We start from the raw sequence: 19985 nt of genomic DNA on the forward strand, positions 1-19985 counted from the left end.
TGGGATTTTGAAGTTATTTGTTTTCTGACAGTATTGGATTTTCTTTGACTTTTGTATTAGTGCAATGTCTGTCTACTTTGTTTGATAATGATGAACTCACTGAATACTTGTATTGTTTGTTGGGTGGGGGGTACTTGAATAGAGAAGTATATTGTAAGAGAATTGCATTTGGTATGGCTGCCATTACCTGAGAAACACCAAGGGGAGGTCGTCATACATCATTTCTCAAATAAAGTCGAAGTTGGGGAGTTTTCATAATAATGACAGGCCCCTGTTCCCTACTGCCAGTCACAGTTGAGTTAGGGATCTTTATTTATTTAATTAATTATTATGTACAGCTGATGGAGGGCCATTTTACACTAATAACATAACAAATTTAAATAAGTGTAATAAGATAACAATTGGTATAAACAGCAGTATTAATTATCAACAGTAAATTAACAACAATAACAATGTAAAAAAAGAATGGCAATGGTAACTGGTAAGGGTCGGTTACAGAGTTAGCAAGAAGAAAGGTTGAAAGAGCAGAAGAAAATTGAAACCTTGAGAGTACTTCAAAGGAATCTTTTAATTTTGTGTTTGAAGGATGCAAACGTTGTGAAGATGTCGATATTGGGTAATGAGTTACCAAGAATAGGGAGACGGTGCAAAATAGAGCATTTTTGCAAGGTTAAGCACAGGCGGGATACATGATGAGTATGCCGGTTGCGTGTTGTATAGGCCTAGTACATTGGAAGGGAATTGCATTTGGTATGGCCACCATTGATTATTTTATGTAGGTAACAAAGATCAGAGAACAGCTAGCAGCTTCTCAGATCAAGTATACCTACGTAATTCAAGTTGTTAGATTTAGTTGTGTTCTTAAAAACAGGATTACAAGTCTTAACAATGAAAGTGAAAATATAAAAACACTATTTAGTTGAGATATGTTTACGATAGCAGGTGAGGACCAAATAGGGGAACAAAAGTCAATAATGGGGAGAACATAGGAGGAGAAATGTAATTTGAAGGCTTTAATATCATTAATTTTGGTGAACCTGTAAAGAATGTCTTGGCTTCGCATAGCTCGGTATTTTATTGACTTTATATGAGCAGAGAAGGTCTGTTTACTGTCAATTATAACACTTAGTTCTCTTACCTGAGAAGCTGATTGCATTGTATTTCCCTGGATTTTCAGGATTTTCAGGTCAGCAACGTACAGGAGGGGGGAATACTGACTGTTTTGGGTGCAAAGAATTATGTCATCGAAATAGAGAACAAAGAGTTGGGTTCCAAGAATACTGCCCTGTGATACGCCTGATAACACAGATAACCACAATGAGACAAATTTAGAAAGCATTACTCTTTGTTTTCCACCGGAGAGGAAACTAGTTATCAATGACAAGAAGAAGTGAGTGATCTACAGAGTCGAATGCTTTGGCCAGGTCTATATAGATTACATCTAAGTGAGATTTATATTCTATTGCTGAAATGATGTGGTGATTGAGAACTGTGAGGTTAGTGAGGTATGATTTTCAGGGAGTAAATCCGTGTTGTTTTTGAGAGAGGTACGGCTGTGTGAAAAAGATGAGTCGACTGTGGATTATTCTTTTAGGATTATTCATTCAAGGTCGGAGGATAGATATTGGATGGTATGATGAAATTTCAGTTTGTTGCCAGATTTGAAAATAGGTGTGATATCAGCTTGTTTCCAACTGTCGAGGTGTGTACCAAAAGCCATGCACAAGTTCAGAATTATAGATAACGGTGCACAGAGAGATGCAGAAGTATTTTGAGGAATATAGGGCTAATATCGTTGGGTTCGGCTGAGAGGTTTGTTGGGAGACTATTGAGAATATTTTGAACTTTATTAGGGGTCATTGACATTTGTGGCAGTGAGCCACTGCAAATACTATTGGTCGGTGATAAAAGCAGGAGGGATAAAGGTAGAGTGAAAGTACTCATTGAATTTTTGAGACCTTAATTCAGTTGGGACATCTCACTATGTAGTTTTAGATTCAGTGGTATTCGGGGTGACTAGTTAGGTATGTGCCAGTTGTAGTCATTCTTAAGAAGCAATTTTTAAATTTTTCTGAGGTGTTTAAAGGTATTGTACGTGTGTAGATTGGGAATAGACTTCCAGAGTGACCACGACGGGTTTTGTTCTTAAGTAGAAGTTAAGTTTCGGCACTCAGCCTGGGGAGTATTTGTGTGTTTTGGGTTTGGTGAAAGGCACATACTGTTAAATTTTGGTAAATATTAAATCCTCAAAAAGGGAAACCGCACTGTTGACGTCTCACTCAGCTGATAACCAGCACCAAGGGAGAGATGACAAGTCCTGATTGACAGTTATCCAGTCTGCTGTACTCCATACAGGAAATGTTTGCCTTACAGGAGGTGGAGAGCCTTTATGTTGATAAGCAGGTTGGCTTCGGTTGAGTCATGGTCGGCGCTACGAATATTTCTGCAAACATACACACTATCACTAGTTACTGTAGAGAGAAGGAGGTCCAACCTTGCCAGATTTCTGGTGGGGTTTAAGCAGAACAGATGTAGGTGAAAGTCATTTATGAAGTCGGCCAAAATAAATGAGTCCACTGGGCGGTTACTCTTCCATCGGTCATAGATTGCCGGGATATGTGCGAACTGAAATCACTGATCAGCACTATATCTTTGGATTTATTTGGAGCCCAAACCGTAGAATTAAAGCATTCTTCTAACACTGGAGGGTGGACGATACAAGCAGCCAACTAACAAGCTTTTTCTTCTAGATATTGTAATCTCAATCCAGTTTAACTCGCATTCCATTTTTAGATCAGGTGTGTGACAGGCTTTTAGTTTATTACTAACTGCAATCATTACACTACCATCATATTTACCGGTTCCTCTGTTTTTACAAAACACCGAGAAGTTAGATGAGAATGGAATTTCACCATCCAAAACAAAATCAGGTATGCCCTAACCAAGTTTCAGTGAAACATAAGATAACAAACTCGCTAAATTCAGGTTCACCAAGTACACAGTCGGTCAGTTTATTTTTCAGGCTCTGGGTGTTCTGATACTAAATATAAAGCGGCCCAGGATTTAAGTGAACGTCTCTAGAAAGAACAAGTAAAAAACATACGAAGCATTTGTCGAAGTGTGGTAACCTTTTGTCCTTTCACTGGAAGAGACAGGAGTATGGCGAAGCACAGGGATATCAGACACATGCAAAGCAGAGAAAATAAACTGTCGTTTAGCGAAACTCCATTGTAGTACAGGATCATGCGACACTTCACTTGCTTCAGGAATGGTTGCAGATACAAAAGCACAGCATGACACACTTCTATACACAAGAAGGACTAGGAAAAGAAAGTAATATGTTGGAGGTACAGAAACACGAACGTTGCCAGTTGCCGCCATCTTGTCCCAATTATAATGGCAGGCTCCCTTGCTTGCTGCCAGTCACAATCGATTTTGGGAATGCTCATTACAAAAGCAAGCTCCCTTTCCTACTTTCAGTCACATTTGTGTTGGGCAGTTTTCATAATAGGGGCAGGCCCCATTTCCTACTGCCATTTACAATCGAGTTGGGGAGTTTACACTATCATGGTAGGCCCCCTTGCCTACTGCCAGCCACAATGCAGTTGTGTTTTCATTATAATAGCAGGCTCCCGTGCCTACAGCCAGTCACAATTGAATTCTACTGCCATTCAAATTATGTTATCCAAGGTTGTTGTTGAAGTCAGGTTGTTTTATGTAACTTCCATACAAACTACATTTTTCATTCGCCCCTATGGTTGCAGAATCACAAGGCTGTCAGGAGAGCTTATATGTGAACAGGCTTACGTATATCTGGCCATCGGAAAAACTATCTTTCCTTAAGTCCACATCAGCAACATTTAAAGACTTCCCTTGAGCTTTATTTATTGTCATAGCAAAGCATAGTTTAACAGGAAATTGCAGCCAGAAGGTGGTAATCGGCGGGAATCAAAGGAATGCAGGAAATGAAAACTGTTTTTCCTGCACCACATCCCATGATGATGATTGCTTCAATCACGTTACTCTGTAAAGAATTCACTTGCAGCCTGGTGCAATTACAAAGCTTAGGAGATATCAGATTCTGTAGTAGCATTATAGGTGCTCCAACTTTCAGACTGAGATTGTGAGGTAGAAAACCTGATAGGTTTAAAGTGTGGGCAAATTCGACAGGGATTATGTCCTCTGTCTCTAACATGTGTCCACAGACTTATATCTCACCATCTTAGTAGGAATTTCGTCCAATGAGGAAGCTTTGCTGCGGTGTCGTTCTTATGCATGAAAATAGCTCTCTTTAAGCCATTTCGGCCAGCAAGTCAGTAGCGTACATTGACTAAATTAGGGAATAGAAAAAACAGCACTCTTTCCCCTTTGTGGATTAAACACAGTGAGGTACTATTCTCCCACCAATAGCAATGAGTTCCATGCCTAAAAAAATTTGTTTTAAAAAAAAGGGGAACTAGAGTCAACTATGAGAAACAGGAACTACATTATACAGGAGCTGTAGGTAAGCAGAAAGGAAAACCTGGTAGAAAAATTTTAGTGTGATGAAAATGAGTCTACCAGGCGAGTTGGCCATGCGGTTAGAAGCGCGCAGCTGTGAGCTTGCATCTGGGAGATAGTGGGTTCTAATCCCACTGTTGGCAGCCCTGAAGATGGTTTTCTGTTGTTTCCCATTTTCACATCAGGCAAATGCCGGGGCTGTACCTTAATTAAGGCCACGGCTGCTTCTTTCCAACTCCTAGGCCTTTCCTATCCCATTGTCGCCACAAGACCTATCTGTGTTGGTCCGACGTAAAGCCACTGGCAAAAAAAAAAAAAAAAAGAGTCTGAATTGGTGGAAAGTATTAAGAATAAAGGAAGAGAAAACAAGAAGATGCATACAAATGAATAAAAGTTACTTCCGTGAGCTGTGTGAAGCAGTATGAAGCTGTATGAGAGAATGCAGAAGCATGTTTGATTGTACTGCTATAAATGAGACAGCAGCACGCTGAAGCTCGTCTGTGCTTTTCTAGGTATAGAAGATAAATATGGGAAAGAAAATAGTCAACAATTAGTAATGGGAAATACAGTATACAGGAGCTCTAGAAAAGCCTGGTAGAACAACTATATAACGTTGTGACCGAGCAAGTGCCTGCGCAGTTTGAGCCACCGTAGCTATAAGCTTGCATTCAGGAGAGTGGGTTCGAACCCCACTGTCGGCAGCCTTGAAGCTGGTTCTCCATGGTTTCCAATTTTCACATCAGGCAACTTAATTGAAGTCACGGTCGCTTCCTTCCCACTCCTAGGCCTTTCCTATCCCATTGTCACCATAAGACCTATCTGTGTCTGTGCGACATAAAGCAAATTGTAAAATACATATATGTTAAGAATAAAAGATAGAAGATAGATATAAAATAAAATGTATATGACGTATAGAAGGTAGTACAATGAGCAGTATAAAGCTGTCTGATTGTATAGCTATAAATTAGACCATCACGCAAAAGCACCTCTGATCATATTGCTGTAAATGAGACAACTGGCAGTGAGCACCATAAAATTCTCTCACAGAATAATATCTTCTTCCTGCAGTCTTTCTGCATGTCTTACAAAATCTGCAAAAGCAGAATTTGTAATGCTTCTGATCACCTCGTTCGTGAGTTTTTCATCATCTGCTGTGTAGCACTTGGAGCAGTGTGGTGCCAATATTTCAAAAGATGTTTACTGTAAGGCTTTAAGATGCAGTCCCTTGTACAACAAATTCAATTTTCTCCTATACTGGGTGGTTCACTGCTCCCTTTTGATTTAGTTTTACGCATTCCACTGTGTTTACTACAATTCTGACATACGTTGGTTCCTCTCCCTAAACCATGGTAGTATAAAGAGATGTGTGGTTACAGGTTACAGGCCGGAATCATGAGCGGCTAAAAACCAGCAGGAATCATGAACCTGTAAAACGAGCACAGACACGAAGAATATGTACCTTACAGCAGGAGGTACATACACCCAGGTACAAGTATTGTATAGGCTGGAAACTGTGTGCTGCACATGTCAAGTGTCGGAATAGCTCACTTGGCAAGGGCGTGGTGGGAGTTGTGATAACGGACGGTGCTCGAAGGTTCAAATCACATGCAATATATATTTTCTTTTCCAGCCACTTGACTGGGATGTGGCAAGGTTGCATACTTAATAGTTTCCACAGACTGATTTGTTTATTTGGCCCTGAAAAGGGCCATTGTATGGTGGTATATAGTATGGAGGTGGGTTGGAAGAGGTTAGGAAACATGTGACAGAATTTCCGTCACCTACGTCTTATAATTCACCACCTGCTTGAACTGACGACCTCCATGGTCAATACAGAGCTACGCGTGATGTTATAAGGACCATCTGGCGCATTGCAAAATCTCCGGCGTAAAGTTTCGACATGCCTGTCTAAGGTGACCAGGATTGCTTGGCTCCTGTGTATACCCCAGTTGTTTTACATAGTCCCAAGTGATGATTGACTTAGAACCATGAGACTGTGTGTGATAAGTACCATCACATGAGGAACACCATGGATCGCCTTTACTTGCGAGTAGTACCACTATGTTAGGTACACAATAGGTTTGTGATTAGTAGCAGCAGAGAGTGGTTCACTGTGGGTTTAACAGTACCTGTGATTAGTACCACTATATGAGCGACACCACGGGTCTGCATGCCTGTGATTAGTACCCAGTATGTGAGGAACACCACGAGATAGTATGGGTCTCTGTGATTAGTACACCTAGGTGATGAATACCATGGGTTTGCATTGCCTATAAGTGGTGTCATTATGTGAAAAACACCATAGGTCTGCATTATCTGTGTGACGTACAATACTTGTGAGTAGTACCATAATGTATGGAACACCGTGAGCCTACGCTACTTTGGATTAGTACTGTAACATGAGAAATACCATGGTTCTATGTTACTAGCGAGAAGTACCATTAAAGGGGCCATTGACCTAGATTTTGGACCCTTTTAGACAACAAGCATCATTGATTCAAGATTGAGCTTTGGAAGCAGTCCCTTGGTCAGTAATAACTATTGTTTTAAGATAGTTTCTGGGAAGGTGGGGCATTGCGAGTCAGATCCACTTATTGTTTTAAGTTCATAATCATTGTTCATTGGCCTTTTGAATTCTAGTCAGTGGATCAATTTTGGAATTATTTTTAACTTTCCGTATTGTGAGTTGGATCTGCTGATTATATTAAATTCATATTCATCCATTATGCCTTTGCTGGCAGGACCTAGAGTTTACAGTGCACTATGTCTTCTGGTATGGGCTAGAGCAATTTGTTACTTTCATTGATCTGTCTCTGTCTTATCCTTGGCTTTGACTATATGAAAGTGACTGAGGTATGAGCGATGCTAGTAATGCCATTCCTTCTGCAGCCAGTCCCTGCTATGAATGGTGTGAAAATGTTGCTCATAGGGTCGGTTGGTGCATGCATTTCAGTGGGCTTGGCAGTCTGATATGTAATAGCAACTTCTGGCTCGGTGAGGAAAGCAACGGGAAACTACCTCACTCCTCATTTTCCTAGTATGCATCTTCAGTGATGCCTAGGCCATCTATGACAGCTGATGGCAGAGCTGTTGAGGATCCAACCAGCCTTCGGGCTGAGGACTGAACATACACATACATTCATCCATTAATTCTTTATCATCACATTTTGAATTCTGGTCAGTGGATGAATTTTAGAATTTAAATTGTCATTACGTTTCGTTTCGTACCATAGATATAAATGTAAAATATGAATACAAGAGGTCAAATTGGGACAAAGAGTCATATATAGGGACAGGAACAGACTGAAATAATTTACCAAGGGAGTTGTTCAATAAATTTCCTACTTCTTTAAAATCCTTTAAGAAGAAACTTGGTAAATAATTGATTGGGTATCTGCAGCCTGGGTGACAGCCCTAAATGAATGCTAGCAGTGATTGATTGATTGATTGATTGAAAACATACTTACCATTAAACTGGTAGATGCTATTAATAAAGAGATCTGATTCGTGTCTTATTGGTTGAAAGATCGTACTTCCTGCTTTTCTAGTCAATGCAGAACTTCCCGGGCCAGCAAATTCACCTAAAAGAATAATTTCATCCGAAATATCAGTTATGCAATAGTCTTTTCTAAGGGACAATATATTATTTTATTTGTGTGAAAGTATTCTTCGAAACAGTTTCAACAACAAATTACTTGTTACCTAGAGAATATTTATACCAAACCAAATCACATGGCACAACAAGCCTGAAGGACCTTTGCCTGCCAAGCGACTGCTGCTCAGCTCAAAGGCCTGCAGATTATGAGGTGTTGTGTGGTCAGCACAACAAATCCTCGTGGCTATTATTCTTGGCTTTCTAGTCTGGGGCCGCCAAAGTACCGTCAGATAGTTCCTCAAATGTAATCATGTAGGCTGAGTGGACCTTGAACCACCACTCAGATCCAGGTAAAAATCCCTGACCTGGCCGGGAATCAAACCCAGGGCCTCGGGATAAGAAGCAAGTTAATATTTATAGAATACTTCTTTTTAGCCAACATACTTGTGTTTGTAAACCAGTAATAATCTTATTGTGTGAAAAATGTAATTGTTTGGCATGTTGAACATTTTATTCAGTTTGCATTTTATGTTTCCAGCATTTTATAACATCATTAGTGATTGATGCTGAGCAACGAATGGCTGTGAAGGATGAACTTCGGAATATTAATTACAATATTTCATCACGTCGACCTGATGATAGACATTTTACTAGACTGGATTCAAGTTTGAAGAAAAATACAGCCTTTGTTAGGAAATTGGTGAGTTTAAATTTCTTATTGATACTGCTTCTTGGTTGTGGTGATGCTTGAAATGTCAATGGAGTAGCAACAAATCCTTTCATATAATCAAATTTGAGATACAACAGGGATAGGAAAAGGTGGAGCAATTAGTGCAATATAAATATTGAACAAGTGCCATAATAATTTGAATTAATTCCTGAAGATATTATTACTAATAAATAAATAAAGTGAAGTAAGAAGCGAAGTGCTTAACATCTCACTTGACTTTACTCTGAATTGAAATATTATAAATGCAAACTCACATGTTACTTTTATTACTTACAGTAGAGGCATGATTCTTCGTTAACAATAAACCTGCCAAAATCTATTTTGAAGCGATTTTGAGATATCTTAATGAATCATATGATTCTGGTTGAGAAAATAGTGATTTTACTTTTGCTAATTGAAGTGATTATGTCATCTTAACACTAGAATGGCAGAGAATCTGACATTCCTAGAACAGCGGTAAGGGGTCATTTTGACCCATCATAGGAAATGCTTGGAAACGTTCAAAATAGAACAAAATAAATCATGTATTTTCTTCTACTTGTTTTCCACAACTTTATTTTACATGTAAGGACATAACATTAGTGTATGGACCTGTATTATTACAGACGGACACATGAATAATCACAAACAACTGCACCATGTTTCTGTTACTCTAAGGAGTTTTCACAGAATTAACCAATTGAACACCTTTTCTTAGTCAGTCGTCCACATTGCAACAATTATACACTTTCAGTAATTCTTTAGGCAAATTAAAAACCCGCTAAACACATTTTGCACACACAACTTCTACTTTTCGTGCACATTTTCCGCACACTGCTTTCAGGCACTTGCTACAGGCATCGTTAGACTTGTTGCCTTTACACAGACCAACATGGCACTTCTTCCACTTTTTAGATGGACACGGTCCCACAGCCTCCTCCTCCTGTTGTTGTTGTTGCTGTTGCCCTTGCTCATCCCGCCTTGTTAGTTCACTTGCCAGCTGAAGGATGAACTTCTTCCGCTTTATCTTCCTACCCGTTACTTGCTTGTAAATGACCAGTTATTAGGTCTAGGATATTTTAAAAGACATGCATTGGCCACCTCCTGCATGCACCCTTGGTGGTATACTTACGGGACATTTGGTTGACCACTCAGGCTTGTTTGTGATAAATTGGGTAAATCTGCACCTGGTTTTGCTGGGAAGTAATTGTTCATCGAGTGTAATATTTTCACTTGGGCGGTAACAGTGAAGGCAAATTTTCCACGAATTTGTCCCAGATTTCAGAGACAAGAGTGAAACTGTTAGCTGGCAGGCGCTCAGCTCAGGTTGATTTCTCGTCAAAATGGAGGAATATGAGAAGCTCTCGAAATCTGTCTCTTGAAATTGTGTCCTTCATGAATTGCTGTCTACAAGAAGGCGACCATAATTCATCCACAGACACACCTTTCGAACACAGGACACCGCGGGTATACATGATGGCAATCGTAGCCTCCAACTCCTCGAGCGACATGGGCCAGTCCGTGGAGTTCTTTCTGAGCGTTTGATTCTGTGTGTTTTTTCATTAGACAAAGCATCGATTCATCAAAGAGGAGACGAAAAGCACTAATGGCAGAGTCTTAAACTCGGTGGTAAGAATATGTTGTGGGACCCCCCCGCTCCCTCACGATGTTCACTGGAGCCCGCCTTCCAGGTGAAGAGTTTGAATCCAAGACCTCCCACTCGGTTCCGTCTCAGGCAACCATCTTCACTGATGAAACAACTGAGACTGAGACATTTGGGGCGAGTGTGGAGATAGATTAGCATTTTCAACTTCTCCTACAGATAATTCATCCTCTGTCTCATTGTGATCTTCGTCCTCACTTGTCTCTCTTGTCTTAAGCAAAAAGTCACCATCTGAATCAGATAGTTCACCTTCAGACTCAACGTCTGAATTTTCTAGCATACGAGACACCTCATCAGCAGAAAGACGATCGTAGCACGACATGCCTGTAAGAAAAGCACATTCTAAAGAATGAGATGAATACAATAATCCCGCTAAATGAAACACTCATCTGACAGTAATAATGTTATTTGCTTTATGTCCCACTAACTACTCTTTTACGGTTTTCGGAGATGCCTGAGGTCCCAGAATTTTGTCTCACAGGAGTTGTTTTACATGCCGGTAAATCTGCAGACACGAGGCTGACGAATTTGAGCACCCTCAAATACCACCGGACTGAGCCAGGATCGAACCTTCCAAGTTGGGGTCAGAAGGCCAGTGCCTCAACCGTCTGAGCCGCTCAGCCCGGCTCATCTGACAGTAAGAGCTCAACAATATTAATAATGATAATGGCCGGATACACACTGTTATCTGTCAATGCAAACTGCTGTAATAAGGAATATTGCACAAGTGTCAAAATGACCCCTCCTGCTGTCCAGTGTATGCCATATCAGAAAGCAATGAAAATATAAATATCTTGCTGGGTGCAATACATCACCGTGAATGGGATGAAAAACGATGGGAAGTCAAGATATTTCAAGAGAAATGATACAAGAGTGTGCACGTTATTAAAGCAAAATTGAAGGTGAGTGTCATTTTGACCCCTTCTGCTATTCTAGTGTTAAAGCAAATTTTACCTAGTTTGCAATATGTGCAAAATTGCATTGAAATTCAGTGAAAATAACGAGCTTGAAATTGTATTCAAAAGTTACATTGTGAAGATAAATGGAATAGAGAACAAGTATTTCCTAGTTTGTCAAAAAATTCCTGTTCGCTTTAATATTTTTGGAAATCCCATAATGGTATGATCATACAGGGTGAAAGGCTTTGAGTTGGATTCTTTCTAAGTAACCTGACACAGATATTGTTCATGGTATGCCCTTGCTCACTTGTCAAGTGAAGTGTTTGGAATGTTGTCCTTGTCATAGCTGTCACGTCACCTCATCGCACAAAAGCTAAAATTCTTGGAAATTGTTAATGACATCTGTTATTAGATGTTTTTCCACTTTTGATTTTGTTCCATTGTTTGTGTATACCGAAAGTTGGTGGACTTACGACGACATTCTGGTTCAGATAAAATAAATAAAAATAAATCACTTGCAAAAATGGGGTGAATGACAACTCTCATGGTGATGTGTTATCTTCCACAAAGTAAAGAATGAATATGATGACATAATTATCACGTAAGTTATTATTATGCAATCTTAGTTATTACTATAATAAAGGAATAATGAATGATAATCAATAATGTTGCTACAGTTGAACCTCATTTATATGTTATTCATTTCTACGTTGTTGTTTTTTTCAGTTATACGCTACATTATTTAGGCACCAAAATTTGTCGGTTTATAGTTAGCTCAATTATACGTTAATCGGGTATATGTTTTTTCATTAATATGTCAGATTTTTGTGGCCTCATGAGGATATGAGAGTCACAAAGAGAAAATTGACAACATCAAATTCAATAAGCAGACTCTTTTGAGATAACCTCTTTGAGAGACAATACCTGCGGATAAAAGGATTGCCGCTAACAGTCCATTAACCCCTTAACTGGGTACTAAATTCTCCACATGCGTAACCTGCCCTGAGTACTTTTCCCCACTTTGTGATATTTAAATATTTCCTTCATAAATGTGTACACAATTGGTTTAATCTAATACGATAGTAATTGTTCTTCTTCAGTAATGGGATACTAACATTATGTACATTTTTTACATTTTTATGAATCCAAATGGGTAACTAACATCATTTACATTGTTCTGATTCCAGATGATTATAGGTTTTGTAGATTGTTATCTGTGTGATATAGGCGGAAACAAGGTGTTACACATAAAGCCTTTTCGCAGTCAGGACACCAGTATGATGTTTCCTTCCTCTTCCCTTGGTACCAACACACAACACACCTTCAGAGAGGTTTTTTCCTTGACGCTATACTGGGAGTATCTTCCGGGAAGCAGCGGCTGAGGAGACGAGATGGCCTTGGTGATTTAGAAGATCGACCCATTGTTGGCTACACCACCCTTCCAGACGATGACAATATCTCACCAAGTGTCAATTGGAAAATGATTCTCTGAAATTTCCCGGCTTGTTTCTTGTAGAGGACGTAGGCGTTTAGGCAAACCATATCAATCAAGTATCGGAACATCGTTTGGTAATACTTCTTGAGGTTCGAGCCCCACTGTTGGCAGCCATGAAGATGGTTTTCCGTGGTTACCCATTTTCACACCAGGCAAATGCCGGGGCTGTACCTTAATTAAGGCCACGGCCACTTCCTTCCAATTCCTAGGCCTTTCCTATCCCATCGTCGCATAAGACATATCTGTGTCGGTGCGACGTAAAGCAAATAGCAAAAAAAAAAAACTTCTTGAGACGTTCCCGAGCACTTTTATAGCTGTGAAGTTGACTATCATTCTTATCCATCCCTCCTATATTCTTATTATAGTCCAGGGCTACCACTGGTTTCTCAAGAACTCCCTTTCTCAAGTTCATCTTCTCCATGGAATCATCATGGAAAGTGCTTACAAGAGTGACATCACGCTTATCTTTCCACTTCATTATCATCTGTTTCTTTTGATAACCTGAAACTCTTTCGCCCTTCTGTAATTTTGCCTTCTTCACAAAATCTGGAAACTCCTTTCTATTAGTCCTCATGGTCCCTACAGCATCAGTTTTCCTTCCACAGAGCTTATCTACCAGTGTCGGGCTAGTATACCAGTTATCAAGGTACAAACAATATCCCTTGTCTAGTAACTCACCACTGAGTTCAAGAACTATTCTTGCAGTTGTACTCTCTCCTGGATGGTTCTGACCATATAGAGCAGGGCCTCTCAAACGCTCAAAATCTCACGCGTGCATATCGAGGCGCAGAGACTCCATGCACTGTGCATCGTTCCAGCTTGACTCAGATGGTGTAGTGCGCTGAGAGCGACGAAGCGTTCGGTGATAGACGGCTTGTTTATCAGTGAAATAGATAAGCGCAAGACAACAACATAATAATGGAGCAACCTGTTTCAAAGAAAGCAAAGACTTCCGAAAGTCCATTTCAGTCGAACTGGGAACTTTCGTATTTCTTTGTCAGTCGTGACGATAAAGCCAAGTGCTTAATCCATGGGACAATAATTATGTGATAAGTTAATCAAAAAGATCTATTTTCCAATACTAAGGCTTTGCTCATATTCTACGAGAATTTTTCGAAGGAAGATTTTCCTAAGCTGCATCGAGAAGCAGCTAAGATTATTTCTATGTTTGGTTCCACATGCATATGTGAAGGGTATTTTTTCCTGCTTTGACTTGTATGAAAACTAGATTATGTGCGAGTAGGCCTATTTCTCATTATAATTTAAAGAAGGCTCTCAAATTGCTGTCAGCCGGTCCCTTGTTGCAGGCATAACTGGTATCATTGCAGAGATAAAGGAAAAGAAGAGCTAGAGAAGATAAATTGTCTGCTCAAACCAAATTGAAAGAAGAGTGTTTTAACACCGGTAACGTTGTCCCATACAACAGTGTCCCCGCTCACCGCACATAAACATTTCGCAGTGAGGGGAGGATCAGCGGGGAAGGTGGAGAAGGCGAAGACAGGCCGAACGGGTGAGACAGGTGTAGGGAAAGTGGAGTGGGAGTTTGCACTCTGGTCAAGCTAGTGAAGTCGTCTCCTGCACCTTGCGCCCGTGCACTGCACGGCGCATGCACCCTGAGAGGCCCTGATATAGAGTACCATTACCAGTATGCACAGCAAATTTACAAACATATCCAGAACTACACTCACACAATTTGTAGAGTTTCATGCCAAATCTGCTGCGTTTTGAGGGTATGAATTGTACCCAGCTTAGTCCTCCTCTCCAGAGGAGAAGGGATTCATCAACACAAACATTTTGTTCAGGAGTATACATGGAGGAAAATTTGTTTAGGAGATGGTCAAGGATTACAGTAAAATTAAATTCTTTCAAGGTCCACCTATTCAATACAATGACATTTTATTGTGATTTAATCACATGTCAAATGGTACTAGTTTTGTCATCTATGTGCCATCATCAGCCTTAAGTACAAATTAAACAATATATATATATATATATTCCTAAAACATCTAAAACACATTTTAACATTATAAAATACAATTACTGCAGTGATACATGAGATGAGTTAAAATTATGATACAATTGATTGCTGTGATATAAAATTCTTAAAATTCCGGCTGTTCGTTACATAGTTCAGTCTGTGTACATCCGGGATAAGTGAATTTATGCTATTGTATGCTATCTATGTGAGTGACATTTATTCCTTTGATATTAGGTGGTTCCAGAGAAGTTTACATTCATCACGTAAGATCGTGATATAAATAAAGATGAATTCCCACTTCAATTTAAACCTGAAGGAGAAAATAGCCAAGTTAGACGTTGGAAGCAATGTATGGAAATTACTAGAAACATTAGGGTCATTGAATGATGATTGACTCACCTTGAGCAGCATGTTAAACGTGTTGTTACACAGACAGAGCCGGATGAAGTGTGTGGGCAGCGGTAAAGGAGGCGAGGGGAAGGAAGGAGGCATAGCACTTGCAGGGGAATGGAACTAAGGTGGGGCGGAAGGATGGGGTAGTGGGGGTAATTGACGGGAGTGTGTATTCCGGGTTACTTCGAAAACCAAACTGTTTTTCGATAGTTTGGTATTTTTAAGCCAATCGATTAAAAGATCGAAAAGGATATTGGGTTTCTCGTAAATTTCATTTAAATTATAATTGGGGTTGAAGTATTGATCGCAGTTGATGTAACAACTTTCAATAATATTCATTATGGGTCCCTTGTTTGCTGTTTGAAGAACTTCCATATATTGTTCAATGTCAGTAAATTTGTGATTAGTGTCGTGCATGTGTATACCCATGGCGGAGAACTTATTGTGTCTCATCGCGTTGACGTGTTCTGAATATCTAATCATAAAGTTGCGTCCTGTTTGACCTATGTAAGAGCTGCTGCATTCATTACATGTTAGTCTATATATTCCAGATTTGTAGTAGATACTGGGGGTATTGTTGATGCAGAGTTGTGTAAAATTTTGGAGGTTCTATTGTTAGATTTAAATAAAATACTTACATTGTTTTTCTGGAAAAGGTTGGTGATTTTATGGACGTCGTTATTGTAAGTGAAGGTGGTTGAAATAGGAGGTTTTTTCTTTTCCTTTTATGAGTTGGGTTTTAGGCCGGTACCTATATTTGTTTATTATTTGTTCTATAACCACTCCCTCCATTCCTTTGATATAGAAAATATGTATCCGAGCAAACCAATTTCTAAACTTCCAAAAATCATTGAAAATAGTTTAAGTAAACCTAGTTCTCTTAGTAAACTAGAAATACAAGATTTTATTCAGCTTCTAAAACTGGTCATCAATAATAACTTCTTTGTTTTCGATAAAATTATATATCAACAGAATGGACTGGCGATGGAATCATCTTCATCAGGAATTTTGGCTAATATCTATTTAGATAACTTAGAACATACAAAAATCAATAATAACAACTTTCCAAATATTCTCATATGGGCCAGATATGTGGACGACACATTTGTCATTATGGATGAATTAATCAAGAACGCGGACTCCACTCTTAAAGACTTGAATAGTATTGACCCATACATTAAATTCACACTAGAGTCAGAAATCAATAAAGCAGTTAATTTTCTAGATATAACCATTATTAGAAATACATCTGGCCTGCCTTACAAAATATACAGGAAACCTACACAAACTGCTAACACTATCCACAAAGATTCCATACATCCCATAATGCATACCCATGGCAAAGAAAGATCTTAATAACGAACTTAATACCATAAGAGCAATTGCCGAATTCAATGGGTTCAACAGGCCGTTTATAGAACAAATAATAAACAAATGTAGGTACAGGCCTAAAACCAAACTCATAAAAGAAAAAGAAAAAACTCCTATTTCAACCACCTTCACTTACAATAACGATGTCCATAAAATCACCAACCTTTTCCGGAAAAACAATGTAAGTATTTTATTTAAAACTAACAATAGAACCACTGAGATTTACAATATTAAAATTCTTCCACCGTTTTGATACTTTTTTATTTGCCTTGTAGCAAATTTTTATTTGTCAACGGTACATGTTTCGTTCCTACTTAAGTACATCCTCAGCTGTTATTAAAGCTTAGGTGAATTGCTGTCCGACTCGTTGGCTGAATGGTCAGCGTACTGGCCTTCGGTTCAGAGGGTCCCGGGTTCGATTCCCGGCCGGATCGGGGATTTTAACCTTCATTGGTTAATTCCAATGGCCCGGGGGCTGGGTGTTTGTGCTGTCCCCAACATCCCTGCAACTCGCACACCACACACAACACTATCCTCCACCACAATAAGACGCAGTTTCCTACACACGGCAGATGCCGCCCACCCTCATCGGTGGGTCTGCCTTACAAGAGCTGCACTCGGCTAGAAACAGCCACACGAAATTATTATAGGTGAATTGCTAAGATTTTAAACACGTTAATTTGCAGGTACATTGATTCTCTTAAAAACTACTAAAATACCAATTAAATTAAATGATATTAAAACAATGTAGGGGTTAGTGTGTTAATGATGTGAGAACGGATGATTACATAGTTGGTCAGCTTAAAAACTATGTCTATTCATTTGAATAGTTGTTAAAAAAAATTTCATTTTGTTACATTTAACAATGTCTGTTTGTTTGCGGTTAAAAAGTTTTAAAAATATTTGTCTTCGTGACACTGTTCAAATTGTTGAATGTTTTTTCTTCCGTTCCTTCCAGGTAAGTAGTTATATATTATGAGTTTGCTTAAAGTGCCTTTGATTGAGTCTAATGTGGAACTTTGAAGCTGATTGCTGATCAATTTTTGGGAAGGGAGCTTCGTCTTAATTTCTGAAATGAAATAAAATAAGGAAATGGGAATTTGTTTGAAAACATGTGTCTTTACGTAATAACTAAATGTATAAAAAAGTTCTTTACCTTGCTATTGTTGGACTCCAATTCTACTGTGACCTTGGAGGAACGTTTGATGCTGCTTTACGTCTAGTATAGTAATGGTGTGTGTGTTCCGTTGTTAGCTCCTCCTTTCGGGGAGGCAAGGCTGCGGAGAGGGGAGGGGGCGTGTCGCTTACTGTCACTGCTTCAACTTTAGAAGGGGTGGGGAGAGGGGATGTACAAAATGGTGGATGCTCGGTCTTATTTATCCTTTTACTGTTTGTATTGTGTCTTTTGCCTAAAATTTCAAGACTTGATAATGTTCCTTCAAATATAGGGTTTCTATTTCAATTGTTTCATTCAGGTTATTGTCCTGAGTGCTTTTTTTGTTCTAAATAAATATATAAATTTTCTAATGTATTTCAGAGAGCTCCTTTGTTTATTTTATATAATATAGTTAAATCCTGTCCTATGGTTGTGAATTGATGTCTGGTTGAACTCATGTGTTGGCCCATCGCGGAAATTTTTTTATGTCTTTCAGCATTGACATGCTTGTGGTATCTTACAGTAAAACTGCGCCCTGTTTGTCCGACATAACTTTTTTTTACATTGATGACACATCAATTTGTAAGCTCCTGATTCAGAATGTTTGTTTTTTCCTAGGGAATTAACACTATTGTAATTAAATAATTTATGCTTTGTGTTGTTGCTGGTTGAATATGCGATCTTATAATTATATTTTTTAAACAAATTGGTTACTGTGTATAATTTAGGGTTATTGAACATGAACTTGGCATATTTGTCCTTCTTTTTTGTTTCGGGTGTTAGATTAGTTTGTAATTTCTGTTTGAATTTACCAATTATTTTGTTTATTATTTTTAGTTCAAAACCGTTGTATTGGTCTTGTTTGTGAATGAAGAGCAGTTCTTTTTCTCTTTCTGTGTGTGTAAGGGGTATATTAAACGCTCTATATATGTAACTGTAATAAGCTGACCTTTTTTGCAATTCCGGGTGCAATGAGTTGTTCTTTATTATAATGGGAGTAAAAGTGGGTTTTCTGTGTATCTTGAAGACAAACTCTTCCTTTTTCCGTGTTATATTTATGTCAAAAAAAATTTATGGAGCTTTCTTTTTCTTTTTCTACAGTAAACTTTATTCTAGAATCAAGTGTATTTAATTTATTGAGGATATCGTCACTGTTATTCTCTCTTCGATCTATTACGGCAAAAGTGTCGTCTACAAAGCATATCCATAAATTGAGACCTTCTATTTGTCCTATTATTTTGGTATGTTCGAGGTAATCAAGATAGATATTGGCTAAAATGCCCGAAGCGTGAGCACCCATTGGGAGGCCTTCTTGTCTATGTATTTTCTTATTGAAAGTGAAGTAATTGTGTTTCGTAACGAATTTGAGTATATTAATGAAATCTTCTTCTTCTGGTATGCCGAGTTGTTTATGTTCTATAAGATTCGTCCTGATAATTTTTATTGTTTCGTCCACTGGAATATTTATATACATGTCCTTGATATCAAAGGAACATGTTACTTGATGTGGTGTTAATTTAAAGTTTTTGAGTACTTTGCAAAAATCTACCGAATTTTTTATTGGTGTCTTGTTGTAAAAACATAATGTTTGGTTAGGAATGTATGTACGTATTGCGATGTTTTATAAGTAGGGCCCTCCAGGCACCACTTTGAAACACAAAAAAGAGTCAATCAAATATGGCTAAAAAATGAAATAAAATACCTTTATAGAAAGAAAGCATTTCTCAATGGTAAAATGTATTTGTCACATCTCCAAAGTCCAACACTACTGTTACCCTTAGAGTGGGATTCATTTCAAAGATACACCCATGAAAAAATTAACATCATTTTAAGTAAAAAACAGGAAACCCTTAATAACAAATTAACATCATTAAAAAATGCCAAGACAAAAAATTAAAATTGCAAGGCTTACTCTTCAAATTCAGAAACTGAATTTGAGGAATACCCCTTACCCGTTAAGAACATTTCTAAGGTTAATCTCACTGAGGAGGAAATGAAAACCCTAAGTCAAGGCCCTAATTTCAATTGGATAGGTAAGAACAAAGAAAAAGAGCTAATAACTACCATTGTAGAAGTAGAAACGGCTATACAAAAACTCCCTAACGAAGTTCAGAATGACGTCAGACACGAGGTAAAAAAGAAAATTCCGAACCTAGTAAAAGGCTTAAAAGTTTCCCATAACAGAAATAAACCTACTTCAAGTTTATCACATAAAATAAAACAGGA

General features: G+C 38.5%; 1 protein-coding gene across 2 annotated transcripts in view; it reads left to right on the forward strand.

Moving 5' to 3' along the window:
- The window catches only part of LOC136864008 (regulator of nonsense transcripts 2), a 514509-nt gene that overhangs the window by 73543 nt on the left and 420981 nt on the right, over positions 1 to 19985 (forward strand). For both annotated transcript variants that reach the window (XM_067140503.2, XM_067140504.2), the window contains exon 3: positions 8634 to 8795. In XM_067140503.2, the coding sequence (XP_066996604.2) occupies positions 8634 to 8795 (162 nt within the window). The remainder of the gene's footprint in view (positions 1 to 8633; positions 8796 to 19985) is intronic.

The sequence above is a fragment of the Anabrus simplex genome, chromosome 2 (genome assembly GCF_040414725.1).
Source record: "Anabrus simplex isolate iqAnaSimp1 chromosome 2, ASM4041472v1, whole genome shotgun sequence".
In the NCBI taxonomy this organism is placed as follows: Eukaryota; Metazoa; Arthropoda; class Insecta; order Orthoptera; family Tettigoniidae; genus Anabrus; species Anabrus simplex.